The sequence below is a fragment of the Nomascus leucogenys genome, chromosome 17 (genome assembly GCF_006542625.1).
Source record: "Nomascus leucogenys isolate Asia chromosome 17, Asia_NLE_v1, whole genome shotgun sequence".
NCBI classification, from domain to species: domain Eukaryota; kingdom Metazoa; phylum Chordata; class Mammalia; order Primates; family Hylobatidae; genus Nomascus; species Nomascus leucogenys.
In genome coordinates, this window is record NC_044397.1 from 38,312,763 (window position 1) to 38,332,021 (window position 19,259).

Genomic DNA, 19,259 nt, shown 5'->3' on the forward strand with positions numbered 1-19,259 from the left:
CTACTGTGTATAAGGAATAGTTATGTAACAGGTACCCAATTTCTGAGATGATTTTGACTTAAACATTGTGTATTTTCAAGCATACTGTTGGTTCTTCTAATTCTGTGGGAGATTATGTTGCTTTCACTTTGTTTTGTTGCTCATTGCCCAGGATGGAGTGCAATGCTGCAATCTCAGCTCACTGCAACCTCCACCTCCCGGGTTTAAGTGATTCTCCTGCCTCAGCCTGCTGAGTAGCTGGGTTTATAGGCGCCCACCATGATGCCTGCCTAATTTTTTGTATTTTTAGTAGAGACAGGGTTTCACCATGTTGGCCAGGCTGGTCTCCAACTCCTGACCTCAAGTGATCCGCCTGCCTCTGCCTCCCAAAGTGCTGGGATTACAGGCATGAGCCACCCCACCCGGCCATGCTTTCAGTTTTCAAGAAAGAAGACACCATTGTTGCCAAAGATTTTGGTAATTTGAGAGATAGAATGTATGTTTTCTCCATGTGGATCCTAGTATAATTAGATAGTAAGGATCTGTTGAATTTCAAGTATCTATCCAGAAGTATTTTGGGTACGTGTTTAAGGATTGTAAAACAGTGTTTCTATTTCTGGATATAATAAATGTATTTGTTAATATAATAAATGGATTAGACCCATAAACTATTTACGGTGTTGAGTCATTTCCCACAGTTAAAATCAGGATGAAAATATATAGTTGAATAGTTGCTTTGTTTCTTACAACATTTCTTTAGTACAGAACCTGCTAAGGCCATCGAACCTATTGGTCGGAAGTCAGTCCATGAGATTTGCTCTGGGCCGGTGGTACTGAGTCTAAGCACTGCGGTGAAAGAGTTAGTAGAAAACAGTCTGGATGCTGGTGCCACTAATATTGGTAAGTTTGGGAGAGTTTTAAGCCACAAGAAATGATCAGTGAATGTTGTTGTAGTCAAGAAACATTTGTAATTGAAATAAGACTATCAAGTGTTGATGTAGTAATAAATTATTATTTTTTTAGTTAAAGTTAGCACCTATTATGTGCCTAGTACTTAGCTAGGTAGTAATAATAATAACAGCTTTTGCTGGGCGTGGTGGCTCATGCCTGTAATCCCAGCGCTTTGGGAGGCTGAGGCGGGTGGATCACAAGGTCAGGAGTTCAAGACCAGCCTGGCCAAGATGGTGAAAAATCGTCTCTACTAAAAATACAAAAAAATAAGCCAGGCTTGGTGGTGGGCACCTGTAATCCCAGCCACTCAGGAGGCTGAGGCAGAGAATTGCTTGAACCCGGGAGGCGGAGGTTGCAGTGAGCCGAGATCGCGCCACTGCACTCCAGCCTGGGCGACAGAGCGAGACTCGTCTCAAAAAAAAAAAATAATAATAATAATAATAATAATAACAGCTTTTATTGTGTTCTTATGGTGTGCCAGGCAGGTGTTATGCTAAGAATTAGACAGAAATATCTCATTTAATTTGCAGAATAGCTGAGCATGGTGTCTCACACGTGTAATCCTAGCCCTTTGAGAGGCCGAGGTTGGGGGGATTGCTTCAGTCCAAGAGTTCAAGACCAACCTGGCCAACATGGTGAGACCTCGTCTCTATTAAAAACTAAAGTAGGCCAGACGTGGTGGCTCACGCCTGTAATCCCAGCACTTTGGGAGGCCAAGGCGGGTGGATACCTGAGGTCAGGAGTTTGAGACCAGCCTGTCCAAAATGGTGAAACTCTGTCTCTACTAAAAATACAAAAATTAGCCAGACCTGGTGGCAGAAGCCTGTAATCCCAGCTACTTGGGAGGCTGAGGCATGAGAATTGCTTGAACCCGGGAGGCGGAGGTTGCAGTGAGCCGATATCATGCCACTGCACACTAGCCTGGGGACAGAGCAAGACTCTGTCTTAAAAAAATAAAATAAAATAAAATAGGCCTGGTGTAGTGGCTCACATCTGTAATCCCAGCACTTTGGGAGGCTGAAGGGGGCTGATCATTTGAGGTCAGGAGTTCGAGACCAGCCTAACCAACATGGTAAAACCCTGTCTCTACTAAAAATACAACAATTAGCCAGATGCGATGGTATATGGCTATAATCTCAGCTCCTCAGGAGGCTGAGGGAGGAGAATTGCTTGAACCTCAGAGGTGGAGGTTGCAGTGAGCCAAGATCAGATCGTGCTACTGCATTCCAGCTTTGGTGACAAGAGCAAAACTCCATCTCAAAAAAAAAGAAAGAAAATAACAAAATTAAAACAAATAAAAAATTATTAATCTGCTGAATCACTTTGTGAGGTAGAACTTACTATCTCCATTTTACAGATGAGGAAATTAAGGAACAGGAAATTTCCTGTTTTTGAGATTATAAAGCTAATAAAATAGGATCCAGGAAGTCTGATTCCAGAACCAGTTCTCTTTTCTTTCTTTTTTTTTTTTTTTTTTTTTTTTTTTGAGATGGAGTTTTGCTCTTGTTGCCCAGGTTGCAGTGCAATGGCACGATCTTGGCTCACCGCAACCTCTGCCTCCCGGGTTCAAGCGATTTTCCTGCCTCAGCCTTACGAGTAGCTGGGATTACAGGCAAGCGCCACCACGCCTAGCTAATTTTGTATTTTTAGTAGAGACAGGGTTTCTCCACGTTGGTCAGGCTGGTCTGGAACTCCTGACCTCAGGTGGTCCGCTCACTTTGGCCTCCCAAAGTGCTGGGATTACAGGCATGAACCACCACACCCGGCCCCCGTTCTCCTTACTGGGTATGTTAAAATTATTTCTTTCAAAAGAAAAAGCTGGTCAAAGTGCAACGGTGTTACCCACTACTTGATCACAACCAGTTACAGATTTTTTGTTCCTTCTCCACTCCAACTGCTTCACTTGACTAGCCTAGGAAGAAAAAAAAGAGAAAAGAAAGAAAACGCTAAACTTTTTAATCTGGGCTAGTAAATAGCCAGAAAGGACTTTATAAAAATGAAATATACAAAATGACAGTAGTACATTTAACTAAAGGTATAGCTATGACTCTTAAATTTGCATATGTTATAAATAATATCAATATAAAAACTTATAGCATGGGTCCATTTTTAATAACTATGTAAATTTTTTTTTTTTTGAGATGGAGTCTCGCTCTTTCACCCAGGCTGGAGTGCAGTGGCGCGATCTTGGCTCACTGCAGGCTCCGTCCCCTGGGGTTCACGCCATTCTCCTGCCTCAGCCTCCTGCGTAGCTGGGACTACAGGCGCCCGCCACCTCGCCCGGCTAATTTTTTGTATTTTTAGTAGAGACGGGGTTTCACCGTGTTAGCCATGATGGTCTCGATCTCCTGACCTCGTGATCCGCCCACCTCGGCCTCCCAAAGTGCTGGGATTACAGGCGTGAGCCACCGCGCCCGGCCTAACTATGTAAATATTTTAAACTTTCTAGATCTAAAGCTTAAGGATTATGGAGTGGATCTCACTGAAGTTTCAGACAATGGATGTGGGGTAGAAGAAGAAACTTCCAAGGCTTAAGTAAGTTGACTTTTTCTAATCCTATTATAAAATAATTGGGCCACATGTCTCAGAATTTTGAGTAAAACTGTCTTGGGAAATGCAAAAACAGTTTTTTAAAGCCAGTTACTAGATATCGTGTATATTCGTTGTTATAGCACTTGAGATATCTTAGTCCTTACTTTACACTCTCTTTGAGCTCTGAAACATCACACAACTAAGATTCAAGAGTTTGCCGACCTAACTCAGGTTGAAACTTTCGGTTTTCAGGGGGAAGCTCTGAGCTCACTTTGTGCTCTGAGGTGAAACAATATTTTTATCCATTCACTTGACCACTTAGAAAAACCTCTCTGAAAATTAGTTGGAATTGTTATTATTAGCAATTTTCTATCTCAGTATCTCAGCTTCTAGCTTCTGAATTCTGTTTCGTCTCACTGCCAGTCTAAGTCATAGTACTTCTGAAATGTGAGCAATAAATGAATGAAGTGAAGCAAATAGTATTGTTAAAAAAATGGTTACCCTTATTAAAACAGTAACTTCTCAATTTTAACATAACATGTAGATAATAAATGATAGTTACCATTAGTTTTCACTATCAAATTTTAGGGAAACATTTCACCAAAGCACTATTTAATTATAGCACAGATATGAAATTTTTATAATTATATATAAATGCATATATATATATATATATATATATATATATATTTTTTTTTTTTTTAGACTGTGTCTCACTCTGTCCCCCAGGCTGGAGTGCAGTGGCACAGTCTCAGCTCACTGCAATCTCTGCCTCCCAGGTTCAAGTGATTCTCGTGCCACAGCCTCCTGAAAGAGCTGGGACTATAGCGTGCACCACCACTCCTGGCTAATTTTTGTATTTTTAATAGAGATGGGGTTTTGCCATGTTGCCCAGGCTGGTCTGGAACTCCTGGCCTCAAGTGATCTGCCCTCCTCAGCCTCCCAAAGTGCTGGAATTACAGGCATGAGCCACCGCACCCTGCCCTACATATACATTTTAATTATAGTATCTTTTGGATTCTTTAAAAATTTTTTTTAAACTTTTTAAAAATTATTTAAAATTCTTTAAAAAAATGTTGTTTGAAGAGTAATAACAACACAAATCTCTATTTGTGAATAAATAAATCTTGAGATCATTCATTTATGGTTTTACAGTTCAACCTGAAAATGAAATCAAAGCTTTTTTCAAAACAAAGCATGTTTAGTGCTCTCTGTCTCACTGTCTTTTAGATGCCAAACCTTAGATTTTATGATGACTCCTCAACCGTTTAGATCTTGGTTATCTCAGAGGGATCATCAGCTTCTTAAGAAAGTTTTGAGAGAAAAGCAAGTGAAGAAAAGCGTAGTCAGTGCCCAACATCATGGGTCTCTCACTGAACACACCCTGCCTGGTATTCTCTCACAGCAATGTCACCATTTCTACCTGCCATGCATCGACAAAGGTTGGGACTCAACTGGTGTTTGATCACAATGGGAAAATCATCCAGAAAACCCCCTACCCCTGCCCCAGAGGGACCACAGTCAGCGTGAAGCAGTTATTTTCTACGGTACCTGTGCGCCATAAGGAATATCAAAGGAATGTTAAGAAGGTACAGTAAATTAATCCTGGTTTTCAAGAGTATTGGTTAATGCACATGAGCAAAAGATTTACTAAAGATGTTTATTCTTCAGTTGATTCTCTTCCCATAATTTATTGAGAAATGCTTTATCTGCATTTCTCATTAAAGACTTAACTTTAGGGTGATTTACTTTTTTGTTTTCATCACATGGTGTTTATTAGGACTGGGCAACATAGTGAGACCCTGTCTCACTATGTTGAAAAAAATTGACTGGGCATGGTGGCATGCACCTGTAGTTCCAGCTACTTGGGAAGCTGAAGTGGGAGGATCACTTGAGCCCAGGAACTTGAGGCTGCAGTGAGCTATATATATACACACACACATATATATATATGTAATTTTTTATTTTTATCTTTTTTTGAGATGGAGTCTCACTTTGGCACCCTAGCTGGAGTGCAGTGGCACAATCTCGATCCACTGCAACCTCCATCTCCTGAGTTCAAGTGGTTCTCCTGCCTCAGCCTTCTGAGTAGCTGAGATTACAGGTGCACACCACCACACCCGGCTCATTTTTGTATTTTTAGCAGAGAGGGGGTTTCACCATGTTGTCCAGGCTGGCCAGGCTGGTCTCGAATTCCTGACCTCAGGTGATCCGCCCACCTCGGCCTCTCAAAGTGCTGGGATTTCAGACGTGAGCCACCATGCCTGGCCTTACGTACTTATATTTTCATGAGAATATTTCTCTTGGTTTTCTGATAAATGAGTTACTGGAACCCTTATGAATTTGAATGCAAATGAAACAGCTAAATGTTATGTAATTGTTGTGTTTAAAAAGCAGATTATAAAACTATCTGTATTATATGATTACAGTTTTATAAAAACGAAACAACAGGCCTAAATGTGTATAGTATAAAGGCTGGAAGAGTCAGCACTTCATGTTCTCAGTGGTTATCCTTGGGTGTGAGATCTCATGCACTTTTTGCTCTCTTCTTTTTGCCTTTCCATTTTGTGTGTGTGTTTTTTATCATCTAAAAAGTTATGTAAACATATGCAACTAAAAACTTTTTTTACTTGTAGAGCATTGGGTGCTAATTTTAACATTGTTTTTTTTAGACGGAGTCTTCTCACTCTGTCTCCCAGGCTGGAGTGCAGTGGTGTGATCTTGGCTCACTGCAACCTCTGCCTCCCGGGTTGTAATACAAGCTGAAGTTGGAAGTGTTGGAGCCTGGAGGACCAACAGCTCACCATCCATTCAAATGAATAGGACCGAAAAGTGACAGAACAATGGCCACGAGGGGCCCCAACAGAGGAAGAAACCAGGTGAGGTGTGGTATAGTGGACTCGACTGCCTTCTAAATCTCAGTGGTTGGCCAGGTGCGGTGGCTCACACCTGTAATTCCAGCAAAAGAAAAGCTGAGGCAGGGTGATCACGAAGTCAGGAGTTCAAGACCAGCCTGGCAAACATGGTGAAGCCCCATCTCTACTAAAAATAGAAAAATTAGCCAGGCATGGTGGCATGTGCTGTAGTCCCAGCTACTTGGGAGGCTGAGGCAGGAGAATCGCTTGAACCCGGGAGGCGGAGGTTGCAGTAAGCCGAGATTGTGCCTCTGCACTCTAGCCTAGGTAACAGAGTGGGACACCATCTCAGTCAATCAATCAATCAATCAATCAATCTCAGTGGTTGAACTACCCTTGATATGGTTCAGCTCTGTATCCCCACCCAAATCTCATGTCAAATTGTAATTCCCAGTGTTGAGGGAGGGACCTGGTGGGAGGTGATCGGCTCATGGGGGCTGACTTCCCCTTTCCTGTTCTCATGATAGTGAGTGAGCACTCATGGGATCTGGTTGTTTAAAAGCGTGCAGCACCTCCGGCTTCACTCTCTCTGTCTCTCCTGCTCCACCATGGCCAGACGTGCCTGCTTCCCCTTCACCTTCTGCCATAATTGTCAGTTTCCTGAGGACTCCCCAGCCACGCTTCCTGTACAGCCTGCAGAACTGTGAGTCAAACCTCTTTTCTTTAAATTACCCAGTTTCTGGTAGTTCTTTATAGCAGTATGAAAACACTAATGGACCCTTCTGGTTGAAGGAATGCAGCCATTCTGCTTGTTTGACTATTTCCTTTCTATTCATCTCTATTTCCCGGGAGGTGTTTATCCAAGCGCAATAGGAGGTATTGGTGACCGCACAGTCCCCTCAGTGTTCTGCTAGTGAATACTTGAAGGTTGATCAGAGATCTCCTGCGTTTTCAGTCTGGCATGGGAAAGCCCCCATGTAACTGGTAAAGGTATCTATAAGCACCAGGAGGTATCTAAATCCACCAGGAGCCATCGGCATCACATTGATGTCCATTTACCAGTCTTCCCTGGCAAGATTCTTCTGAATTGTACTGCCTTGGCCAAAAGAGGTATGGGAGGGGCTGGGCGCAGTGGCTCATGCCTGTAGTGCCAGCGTTTTGGGAGACCAATTTCGGGTGGATCATTAGAGGTCAGGGGTTCAAGACCATCCTGGCCAACATGGTGACATCCCGTCTCTACTAGAAATACAAAAAGTTAGCTGGGTTTGGTGTTGGGTGGTGCCTGTAATCCCAGCTACTCGAGAGGCTGAGGCAGGATAATCGCTTGAACCTGGGAGGAGGAGCTGGCAGTGAGCTGAGATCTTGCCATGGCACTCCAGCGTGGGCAACAAGAACGAAACTTCATCTCAAAAAATAAAAAAAGAAGTCCGGGTGCAGTGGCTCACGCCTGCAATCCCAGCACTTTGGGAGGCCAAGACAGGTGGATCACGAGGTCAGGAGTTCAAGACCATCCTGGCCTAGATGGTGAAACCCTGTCTCTACTAAAAATACAAATATTAGCTGCGCATGGTGGCACGCACCTGTAATCTCAGCTACTCAGACGTCTGATGCAGGAGAATTGCTAAAACCTGGGAGAGAGAGGTTGCAGTGAGCCGAGATTGTGCCACTGCACTCTAGCCTGGGTGACAGAGCAAGACTCTGTCTCAAAAGAAAGAAAGAAAAAGGAAATTCCCCAGAGAAGTACCTTGGCTTATTTCATAAAGAGGTACTGAAGGAAGCAGAGGCATGTGGAGGACTTCCCCACCTCATGCAGCTATTTGGGCCATGTCGTCCGAAATTTATTATTTCAGAGTCACTCCTTTGATGACCTTGGCAGTGGACTGCAGTCATCTGTTTAGGCCTCTCCACGGCCCACATCAATGCCAGTATTTCTGTTTGTTGCACATTTGATTTCCTTGTTGTTGGCATTTAGAAGGCCCTCTGTTTTGCAGATCGCACCCTGGGCATGGACCACAGAGATTGCGTCTTGTGAGTCTGTAGAAACAGTCAAGGCCTTGTCCTCTCTTAGGTCCAGAGCTCAGGTGAATGCAGATTTTCCCAGCCGTCTGCGCTGAAGTCCCTGCGGGGAGGCTCCTGGCTGGTTCCCGTAGGTAGACAGCTACACACCCTGCCCTTCACTGGCTTCTTTTCATGAAGCTCCTGCCATCTACAAAACATGTCTCCCTTTTCTTCTTGAACCGCATCTCTGTTATTGAAACTCTAGAAGTCGGCTGGGCATGGTGGCTATGCCTATAATCCCAGCACTTTGGGAGGCCAAGGTGGGCAGATCACCTGAGGTCAGGAGTTCAAAACCAGCCTGGCCAACATGGCGAAACCCTATCTCCAATACAAATAGAAAAATTAGCCAAGCTTGGTGGCCACTGTACTCCAGCCTGGGCGACAGAGCAAGACTCCATCTCAAAAAAAAATAAAGAGAGAGAGAGAAAGAAAGTATCATGCTTTTCTGAGTTCTGTGAGTTATAGTGAATTATCAAACTTGAAGGCATGGTGGGAACCTCCAAATTTGCAGCCAGTTGGTGAGAAGTACCTGTGGTCTGAGGACACCCAAGCCTGCAGCTGCATCTAAAGCGAGGGCAGCCTATTGGGGCCTGGTGGCCTTAACCTGTGGCGTTTGAGGTAACATCAGGGAGTTGACATCAGAATTGCATCACACAGGCCGGGCACGGTGGCTCACGCCCGTAATCCCAGCACTTTGGGAGGCCGAGGCAGGCAGATCACGAGGTCAGGAGATCGAGACCATCCTGGATAACACAGTGAAACCCCGTCTCTACTAAAAATACAAAAAATTAGCTGGGCGTGGTGGCAGGCGCCTGTAGTCCCAGCTACTCGGGAGGCTGAGGCAGGAGAATGGCGTGAACCCAGGAGGTGGAGCTTGCAGTGAGCCAAGAGGACACCACCGCACTCCAGCCTGGCTGACGGAGCGAGACTCCATCTCAAAGAAGGAAAAAACAGAATTGCGTCACACAGGCCAGATGCAGTGGCTCATGCTTATAATCCCAGCAATTTGAAAGGCAAGGTAAGAGGATCACTTCAGCTTGAGTCTGAGGCCGCAGTGAGCTATGACCATACCACTGCACCCCAGTCTGGGTGACAGCGCCAGACCCCAACTCCAAAAATAAAAAATAAAAATCACAAAGAATTGCATGGCAGAGTGCCTGCCTTTCACAGCTTGAACTGCTGCAGGAACTTTCCTTTTTTTTTTTTTTTTGAGGGGGTGGGGAGACACAATCTCTGCTAGTGATTCTCCTGCCTCAGCCTCCCAAATAGCTGGGATTACAGGCGTGCACCACCATGCCTGCCTAATTTTTGTATTTTTAGTAGAGACAGGGTTTCACCATGTTGGCCAGGCTGGTCTCAAACTCCTGCTGGGATCACAGGTGTGAGCCACCATGCCCGGCCACCTTTAGAGTTTTCTTACCACCTGGTTTTCCTCTCTCAATATCTCTCTCTCATTTCCTGCCTTAAAACTCTAGCTTGGCATCTGGGCGCAGTAGCTCATGCCTGTAATCCCAGCACTTTGGGAGGCCGAGGTGGGTGGATCACTTGAAGTCAGGAGTTCGAGACCAGCCTGGCCAACATGGTGAAACCTTGTCTCTACTATTTTTACAAAAGTTAGTTGGACGTACGGGCGGGTGCCTGTAGTCCCAGCTACTTGGGAGGCTGAGGCAGGAGAATTCCCTTGAACCCGGAGGTGAAAGTTGCAGGGAGCCGAGGTTATACCACTGCACTCCAGCCTGGAGACAGAGTCTTGCTCTGTCTCCAAAACAAACAAACAAACAAACCAAAACCCTGTAGCTTGGGAGCAGCCTTCTCTTCTATTGTTTTTCTTTAAAAAATAAAAATTAAAAATAGATGTAGATGCTGTGTTGCTGAGACTGGCCTCAAACTCCTGGCCTCAAGTGATCCTCCCGCCATGACCTCCAAAACTGCTGGGATTGTAGGTGTGAGCACTGCACCCAGCCTTTTGTTTTTTTCTACATAAAAAACAACACAGGATTATCTTCCAGAGCTAATAAATATGTTCAAATAACCACAACCCCATTAAGGAAAAAACATCACTTGACAGCAAATAATCAATCCAGACCAAGGTGATCACACTCGCTGTGAAGGTGAGAAAAGTTCATCTTTATTATGTTTCCCCAAGAGACACACTGCACTGTTCTCTTGAAAACACACAGCTCATGCCCTCCTTTAGAACACACATCCTGTTTAAAGTAACATACAAACATGCCAATACAAGGTAAAAAAATTACATCTGAATTCTCACATTTCAAACATACACTAAATATCAAATAAACATTTATTTTTATAAGAATTTAAGGGAACTACTACATCACCGGAAACACTCCTGGTTTCTTACTTTTCCCCAAGGACTCCTAGAAGTACCCCAACCCCCACCCCCACCCCTACCCCTGCTCCCAGGAGGACAATGTGATCACTGTATTCAGCTCCATCAAGAACGGTCCAGGTTCTTCTAGATGATCTGCACACATGGCTCCTCTCCTCCTTCCTGGTGTCTGCCTTTAGCATTGGAATAAAGTTCCTGCTGAAAATCCACATCTCCCCTGGGCCCAGTGTTCTGGAAGTGAGAGAGACGATGTGACACTTCAAGGAGGCAGCTCTCTAGACAGGAAGGTTATTCACGTCCCATGTCAAGTCTAACTAGAGTTCAGAGCAATTGAGAAATGCAATTTTATCTCCTGCCTTTCATTCTATACCCTGCTTCTGAACCATCGTGTTCAACTGTGATACTCACACTTTGGTGACCATGACTCCAAAACTCACTTAATACACCCAAGGTCAGCCCCAGTGATCTGCTTCATAACAAGGACTTTGGGTGGGTCTGCCCAGGGAGTAGGGCACCCTCAGAGAATGTGGCTTTGGACTTCATCACAGCTGGGGCCTTTCGTGTCACTTAAGATCTAAACTTGCAACCATGCTAGATCTGTTTCTAATGTGACAACATCGCGAACCACGAGTCCAGAAGTCTAATCCTAATCCTCCCTCCTCATGATGAAGTCTCGTGCTCTGTGCTCAACGTGGTTAGCTGCGCAAGATGTAAACCAAAGCTTCACTGAACCCTCGACCCAAATCGGTAACTCAGGTGTGTCAATCATAATGAACCTCCCCGAACTCAGTATGATTATTTTTGAGTCAGGGTCTCACTCTGTCACCCGGGCTGGAGCGCAGTGGCAGGATCAGGGCTCCCTGCAGCCCTGACCTCCCAGGCTCCAGCGATCCTCCTGCCTCAGCCTCCTGAGTAGTTGGGAGTAGAGATGCCTCCCACATCGCCTGGCTGATTTTCGTATTTTTGTGGAGAGGGGATCTCGCCACGTTGCCCAGGCTTGAAGCCGGATCAAGCAATTGGGTTCCTCGGATTTCCAAAATAGACCCCAATATTCTGCCTTTACCCCGGAGGATGCAGTTGTACCTTCTCTCAGGCCGATGACCTCAGGCCTCCACGGTCCCTGGAGCTCTAGGAAAGGCGGGCGCGATCTCGCGCCCACACCCAGTGCTGTGGGTCATAAGCCTGGATCTGGAAAAACAAACGCCCTTTGAGAAGACAGGGACTCCCCAGGATACCCCTCCCTCCCCTCGTCCAGCCTCCAGCGCACCCGATTCCTCCCCACCTCCTCCACCTCCCAGGCCCCACCCACCTCCTCCAACTCCTCCGGGGAAACCCAAGCCCTGCAGCGCATGGAACAGAAGAACTGGAACCGAAGCTTGTGGAACAAGGCTATCTGAGAGCGGATCTCCCTGGCCCTCCAGTTCGTGGAACGGCGTAACTGGAACTGACGCTTATGGAACAAGGGTATGTGAGAGCGGGTATTCCCATACAGGAAGTAGAAGATGTTTTGTTTGGGGGCCTCGTCGTCCTCCTCCATGTCATTGGCCAGGTAGCTGAGGACAGAAATCAGGTTACTGCTCAGGGGCACCACCAGGAGAGACCTCCGGCTGAGGTCAGCTTCCCAGAGAGGGGGGCAGGGGACCGTCCCTAGTTCAGGACTGGCACCCACCCTGCAGAGAGCCACACCTTCCTTAGGAGGGCTCTGCTGGACAGAGACCTGATCAAGGGCGTCTCTCACTCCTTCAGGATGGAGACAACAACCCAACTGGTGGCCAAGAGTGGTGGCTTATGCCTGGAATCCCAGCACATTGGGAGGCCAAAGCAGGAGGATCACTTGAGGCCAGGAGTTTGAGACGGGCTTGGGCAACATAGCAAGACCCTCGTCTCTATTACAAATATAAGAAATATGCCAGACGCGGTGGCTCATGCCTGTAATCCCAGCACTTTAGAAGGCTGAAGCAGGTGGATCACTTGAGGCCAGGAGTTGGAGACCAGCCTGGTCAACATGGAGAAACCCCATCTCTACTAAAAATACAAAAATCATCCTGGTGTGGTAGCATATGCGTTGTTCCTATCTACTCAAGAGGCTGAAGCATAAGAATTGTGTGAACCCAGGAGGCGGAGGTTGCAGTGAGTCGAGATTGGGCCACTCCGTTCCAGCCTGAGAGGCAGAGCAAGACTCTGTCTCAATAAATAAATAAATAAATAAATAAATAAATAAATAAACAAACAAACTGTCCAGGTGTGGTGGCACAGCCCTGTAGTCGGAGCTAATCAAGAGGCTGAGGTGGGAGGATCGCTTGAGCCCAGGATATGGAGGCTGCAGTGAGCTGTGATCTCACCACTGCACTCCAGCTTGGGGGACAGGGCAAGTGTGTCTCAAAGAAATAAAAGAAATTGAATACATTGATATTTTGCCAGGACCCTGCCTTCTACAGGCGTCTAGTCTAATGGGACTGGGAGTAATCAGGGCAGATGACCTAATCCCAGTGTCCAGGATGTAACTAGAGAACTATGGGCATGCAGAAGTTGGAAGATGAGGGAAGGCATCCCAGAGGCTGTGGGGTGAACTGAGTTCAAGGAATGGGTCCTTCCCGTCAGAACCACATGTGTGTGGGACACCCAGACAGAAAACACAAATGCAAAGTCGAGTGGAGGGCATTTGGAAGGAGCAGTGAAGCCAAACCAGGGAACACCAAGATGGCGAGCCAGTGTGCTTGTAGGGATTGTAGAGAGGGCGGAATTGGCACTGTGGACCCTGGCCTCGATAGAGAAAGATATCAGCTAATGAAGTTGTTCAGATGGGCAGTGAGGTTGTCATGCTTTGGAAAGATGCTCAGGCTGCCCTAGGAAGCCCCCTGGCTTGGGGAGAGACTCCAGGAGACCCCAGCAGGGAGCATTTGACAGTGGATTCGAGTGATGCAAGGGGGAACTGAACTGTGACCTCTGTCATGGGAACCTGGAGGAGGTTGATGGCGTTTGTGGTTGATGTGGGAAGGACAGAGAGAGAACCAGAAACATCTACTTGCTGGGGGAAGTGTCATGTCCATTCCTCTGCTCCTTTTCTTCTCCCCTTAGGAGCGGTTTATAGTTCCTTTTGTTTTATTCTTTTTTTTTTTTTTTTTTTTGAGATGGAGTCTCGCTCTGTCACCCAGGCTGGAGTGCAGTGGGTGATCTCACTCACTGCAAGCTCCGCCTCCCAGATTCACGCCATTCTCCTGCCTCAGCCTCCCGAGTAGCTGGGACTACAGGCACCCGCCACCACGCCTGGCTAATTTTTTTTTTTTTTTTTTTTTTAAGTAGAGATGGGGTTTCACCGTGTTAGCCAGGATGGTCTCGCTCTCCTGACCTTGTCATCCACCCGCCTTGGCTTCCCAAAGTGTTGGGATTACAGGCATGGACCACCGCACCCGGCCTCTTTTATTCTTTTATTTGTATACTGGCATTGGAGTTTGGTTTTGTTTTTTTTTGTTTGTTTGTTTGTTTTGTTTTCAGAAAAATCTCACTCTGTCACCCAGGCTGGAGTGCAGTGGCTTAACCTTAGCTTACTGCAACCTCCACCTCCTGGGTTCAAGGGGTTCTCTTGCCTCAGCCTCCCCAGTAGCTGGGATTACAGGTGCACACAACCACGCCCGGCTAATTTTTCTATTTTTAATAGAGACAGGGTTTTCCCACGTTGACCAGGTTGGTCTCGAACTCCTGACCTCAGGTGATCTGCTTGCTTCGGCTTCCCAAAGTGCTGGGATTACAGGCGTAAGCCACTACGTGCAGCCTGAGTTTCTTTTTAGAAACAACAGTCTAAGATGCTATAATCCTGTCTTTTTTGTACACAGAGTAAAGAGGACAAATAGGTGGAAGAATAAATGAAAGGCTGGAATCCCACTTCCCCGGCTGTCCCAGGGCATTAGATATTGACCGATAGGAGGTAGCAAACCACTCACAGAGCCAGGAAGAAATGAATGCGTTGGTATTGCCAGGAGAGGAGGCCGGCCCGCCTAAAATACGCTATGACCATAGCCAGGAGGTACTGATGGAGAGAAAAGAACACAGAGAAGGAGAGGTCACATCTTGGGAGAGGAAGATTGTGGAGATAGTGGAATGGGGGTCTGGGGAGGGGTTGCCCATCAGAGAAGGGACCTCAGTGTTGGGGTGACTGTGCTCATGTGGAAATTGCGGGGTGGAGGGGTATTCGAAGGTCGGATGCAAATCCGAGAAGCCGGAGGAAGGGTTTTTGGTGATGCTCCCAGGATGGTGGGCTCCGATGGGATCTTTGGAGGGGTGTGTCTAGGTCGGCTGGTGTCAGGAGGGTCTTTTGTGTGCCAGGCAGAGAACTGTCCCAAAGAGTTGAGAGTAGAGGGGCCAGGAGCTTCAGGGCTGCGACCAGACTGTGGCCGAGGGCTCAGATCCCAAACGACCTGTAGGAGAGGCAGGGGCCACTCATTCACTCTGCAAGAGACCAGCAGAGTCCTGAGGGAGATGCTGACAAATCATAAAAATAGCCAGGAGTGGCGGCTCAAGCCTGTCACCCCAGTACTTTGAGAGGTGGAGACAGGAGGATCACGTGAGCCCAACAGTTTGAGAACAACCTGGGCAACACAGCGAGACCCTGTTTCTATGAATATTTCAAAAATTACTTGAGCATGGTGGCATGTGCCTAGTCCCAGCTCCTCAGGAGGCTAAGGAGAGAGGATTGCTTGAGCCCAAGAATTAGAGTGAGCTATGATCATGCCACTGTACTCCATCTTGGGGAGCAGAGCTGGACTCTGTTTCAGAAAAGAAAATGTGTGGATGCCGAAACTCAAGACCGTGGGAGCTGGTCGGGCACAGTGGCTGACGTCTGTAATCTCAGCACTTTGGGAGGCCAAGGCAGGTGGATCACCTGAGGTCAGGTGTTCGGGACCAACCTGGCCAACATGGCAAAACCCCGTCTCTACTAAAAACACAAAAATTAGCCGGGCGTGGTGGTTCACGTCTGTAATCCCAGCTGCTTGCAGGCTGAGGCAGGAGAATCGCTTGAACCCGGGAGGCATCGGCTGCAGTGAGTCAAGATCAAGACACTGCCCTCCAGCCTGGGCAACAGAGCAAGACTCTGTCTCACAAAGAAAAAACAAAAAACAAAACTGTAGGAGCATCTGGTGGGAGGTGGTGGAGGGAGAACTGTGGGTTTGGAAACTGCGCCCTCCCCCTGGCCGTGCATTGGAACAGGAACACAGTTACATGGAGAACCTTACCTTGTCTGACACCCTCAGATCTTTGTCCCAGGCCAGGAATCTTTTAATGACAGGATCCTCTGTGATTAGAGAGCAGTGTCAGCATGAGAAGCAGGACAGGGTTTCCGAGGGAGCAGCAGGGCAGCGAGGAGAAGTGTGCCTCCCGGGGGGAAGTCTCAGGATTGTGGCCATGGGTGAGGTGGATGGGAGAGGGGAGAATGAGTTTCACTGGGCAAGGGAGAGAGGCTCCTGCTCTGAGAATCCCCTGAGAAGAGGCGGAAGGAGGCCCTGGGTGTGAGAATCTACAGGATGTAGAGCTGGGAATCAGCCAGGACCCCCTCCAGCAGACACGGAGGGACCACTGCAGAGTCATAAAGGCATTCGCATCATTTCTTCATGAGACAGTCAGATCGGGGTGTGACCATGGCCTTGGTATCCCCCACTATGGATGGAGACACTTAGATTTAGAAAAGTCAGTAAGAGACATTAAGTTTCAGAGGGCACAGCTGAAACCACTTTCTTTGTTTATTGAATTTTTTTCTTTATTTGATTTTTATTTTTATTTATTTATTAATTTATTTTGAGACAGAGTCTTGCTCTGTGGTCCAGGCTGGAATGCAGTGGCATGATGTTGGCTCACTGCAACCTCTGCCTCCCGGGTTTAAGCGATTCTCCTGTCTCGGCCTCCCAAGTAGCTGGGACTACAGGCATGAGCTACCGTGCCCAGCCTTGGTTTTTCTTTTGAGACAGAGTTTTGCTCTGTCACCCAGGCTGGAGTGCAGTGGGGCAGTCATAGCTCACCGCAGCCTCAAAGTCCTGAGTTCAAGCAATCCTCTTGCCTCAGCCTCCCAACGTGCTGGGATCTCAGGTGCGAGCCACCGCGCCTGGCCCGAAACCAAGCTTTCTTATCCCAAGCGCCGGCCTTTATCAAGTCTAACCTAATCCTCTGTCGTCTCCTAAGTGTCCCTCATGAGTGATCACTTCAGAGTCCTCCCGCATGGAGAGCTCACCCAGTAGTGGGGGCATATTTTTCCCATTGGAAAAGTGTGGTTATTGGGAGTTTCCTCTTTTTAAGAAGAACAGGATTGGAGGTGCTCTCTGGGGTGTCCTCCTACCAAGCAGCCTGTTGAAGGCCTCGTGGTGCTCAGGGAGCACGAGCAACACTCGCTGTCGCTTGAGCTCCTTCTGTGGCTCCTCCGACGACTCCTCAGATTCGTCCGACCACTCCTTCTTCCTTTTCTGGCAAAAGGACCTACCTGGGGGGCTGTGATCTACCCCAGGGGCTGAGTAAAGAAACCAGGCCACCGTGTAATGCTTCTGCAACTGATCACCTTAGAGCCCGACCCCAAACCCCAAACCACTCTCCATCCTCCCCAGCCTCGCAGACTGCTGGCTTCTCCAAGCCATCTTTCTGACTTTCTCCTCTGCTCAACCCCACATGCCGCTCTTTCCCCTCCCCGTTCTTCCGTCTTTCTGTCCTCAGAACACTACTCATGTCCTTCCCTGGTTCCTGGCTCTCTCAGTCCCTCCTTTTTTTTTTTTTCAAGATAGAATCTTGCTTTGTCGCCCAGTCTAGTGTGTAGTGGTGCAATCTCAGCTCACTGCAACATCCATCTCCCAGATTCCAGTTATTCTCCTTCCTCAGCCTCTCAGGTGGCTGGGATTACAGGTGCCTGCCATAATGCCCAGCTCAATTTTGTACTTCTAGTAGAGACGGGGTTTCACCATGTTGGCCAGGCTGGTCTCAAACTCCTGGCCTCAAGTGATCTGCCTGCCTTGGCTTCCCAAAGTGCTGGGATTACAGGTGTGAGCCACTCCACCCGGCCTGAATTTCTCCATTCTTCCCACACATCCTCCTCAGGTTCTCCTTCCTGACCTCTGACCCTTCTGTGTGTGTTTTTTTTTTTTTTTTTTTTTTTTTTTTTTTTTTTTTTTTTGACACAGCGTCTCACTCTCTCACCCAGACTGGAGTGCAGTAGCATGATCTCGGCTCACTGCTACTTCTTCCTCCCAGGCTCAAGCGATTCTCCTGTCTTAACCTCCCGATTAGCTGGGATTACAGGTGCGCACCACTACCGCCTGGCTAATTTTTGACTTTTAGTAGAGATGGGTTTTCACCATATTGGCCAGGCTGGTCTTGAACTCCTGACCTCAGGTGATCGGCCCGCCTCGGCTTCCCAAAGGGTTGGGGTTACGGGCGTGAGCCACTGTGCCTGGCGCCCTTCCTTCGTCTTAGTCAATCCTATCCCACCTCTTCTTCCTCCAGTCCCCTCACCTGATGGTCCCGACACTTTATCATCCACCACCTCCTGGAGGGGGTACCCCGAGGTGCTCCGCTGGGGGCTCTGCTCATCCTGGGGGTGCGGTAGATACCAGGTCATGATGTTTCCCATAATCTGTCCCCTCTCACGGAAACTAGTCTCTGTTCTGTCCGTGGCCTTCTCGTGGGCACTGGTAGGATCCCGAAGAGTGCGTTATCAATTCTCGAGGCTGGGAGAAGTCAGGAGTGGAGATCAGCTCTGAGAAGATGCTGTTAACCAACTGAACTTCCAGGTGCCCACAGAGTCCGGTCCTTCCAATCAGGAAGGTCGGAATCTCTGATGTCATCGGTCAGCCCAACCTGGCAACCAGTTTGAAAAGAAACACATGTAACTGCCAGGCTGATCTCTTGTCCTGGAGACCCTGAGTGAATGGTATCTCATGCCACTGTCCCAACTGCAGACCGTTGTCCAAAAGCATCTTCAGGGTCTCCGCATCCCTCTGTTCCCTGTCCCAGCAGAGGCATGAGCCACCACACCTGGCCACTTTTCTTATCTATATTTGTTATGTGGATGACTTGTGTTAACACAAATAAGATGCTGCTTGTCATCTTTAAAGAAAATAGGTGGCAACAATAGCAAGCCCTGTTTTTATTTGTACTTATGAGGTTGTAATTAAATGCTAAAAATTAATGCTAAGAATTAAAATGCACATAATAATAGACTTTACCTCACAAACTGGCTTCAATTATTCAATGAAACTTACATGTATTACTTAAATGAGGTTAAATTTAACCTTTAAAAAATGATTTATTGTGGCTAGGCACAGTGGCTCACGCCTGTAATCCCAGCACTTTGGGAGGCCAAGGTGGGAGGATTGACTGAGGCCAGGAGTTTGAAACTAGCCTGGGCAACATAGCAAGACCTCATCTCTGCAAAAAATACAAAAATTAGCAGGGTGTGGTGGTGCACACCTGTAGTCTCAGCCACTCGGGAGGCTGAAGTGGTAGCATTGCTTGAGCCCAGGAGGTTGAGGCTGGAGTGAGCCATGATCAAGCCACTGCAC

At 47.3% G+C, this 19,259-nt stretch overlaps 1 protein-coding gene and 1 pseudogene across 2 annotated transcripts; one reads left to right on the forward strand and one right to left on the reverse strand.

Annotated features, from left to right (window-relative positions):
• The first annotated feature begins 407 nt into the window (after positions 1-407).
• LOC115831004 lies at positions 408-11,186 on the forward strand (annotated as a pseudogene). The gene is made up of 7 exons (XR_004026547.1): positions 408-475; positions 740-879; positions 3,380-3,469; positions 3,644-3,746; positions 4,868-5,056; positions 6,934-7,020; positions 10,749-11,186. The product of XR_004026547.1 is annotated as a putative postmeiotic segregation increased 2-like protein 1 (transcript).
• Positions 10,861-18,558, reverse strand: LOC100605938 (speedy protein E2B-like). Its single transcript, XM_030797547.1, has 7 exons — positions 18,211-18,558; positions 17,051-17,218; positions 15,957-16,015; positions 14,667-14,752; positions 12,035-12,278; positions 11,809-11,913; positions 10,861-10,956 (listed from the first exon to the last, which is right to left on the reverse strand). Exons 1-6 carry the CDS (start codon positions 18,326-18,328, stop codon positions 11,854-11,856), a joined length of 735 nt encoding a protein of 244 aa, XP_030653407.1. The 5' UTR covers positions 18,329-18,558; the 3' UTR covers positions 10,861-10,956; positions 11,809-11,853.
• Between the last annotated feature and the right edge of the window lie 701 nt (positions 18,559-19,259).

What these genes read in the sequence shown, in the direction of transcription:
- LOC100605938 (XM_030797547.1), bottom strand. Translation starts at nt 18,328, where the DNA reads ATGGGAAACATCATGACCTGGTATCTACCGCACCCCCAGGATGAGCAG. An exon ending in TAAAGTGTCGGGACCATCAG is followed by an intron (nt 17,219 to 18,210) that starts GTGAGGGGACTG and finishes TTCTTTACTCAG; the next exon opens with CCCCTGGGGTAGATCACAGC. An exon ending in ATTCATTTCTTCCTGGCTCT is followed by an intron (nt 12,279 to 14,666) that starts GTGAGTGGTTTG and finishes TTCTGTCCTCAG; the next exon opens with CTACCTGGCCAATGACATGG.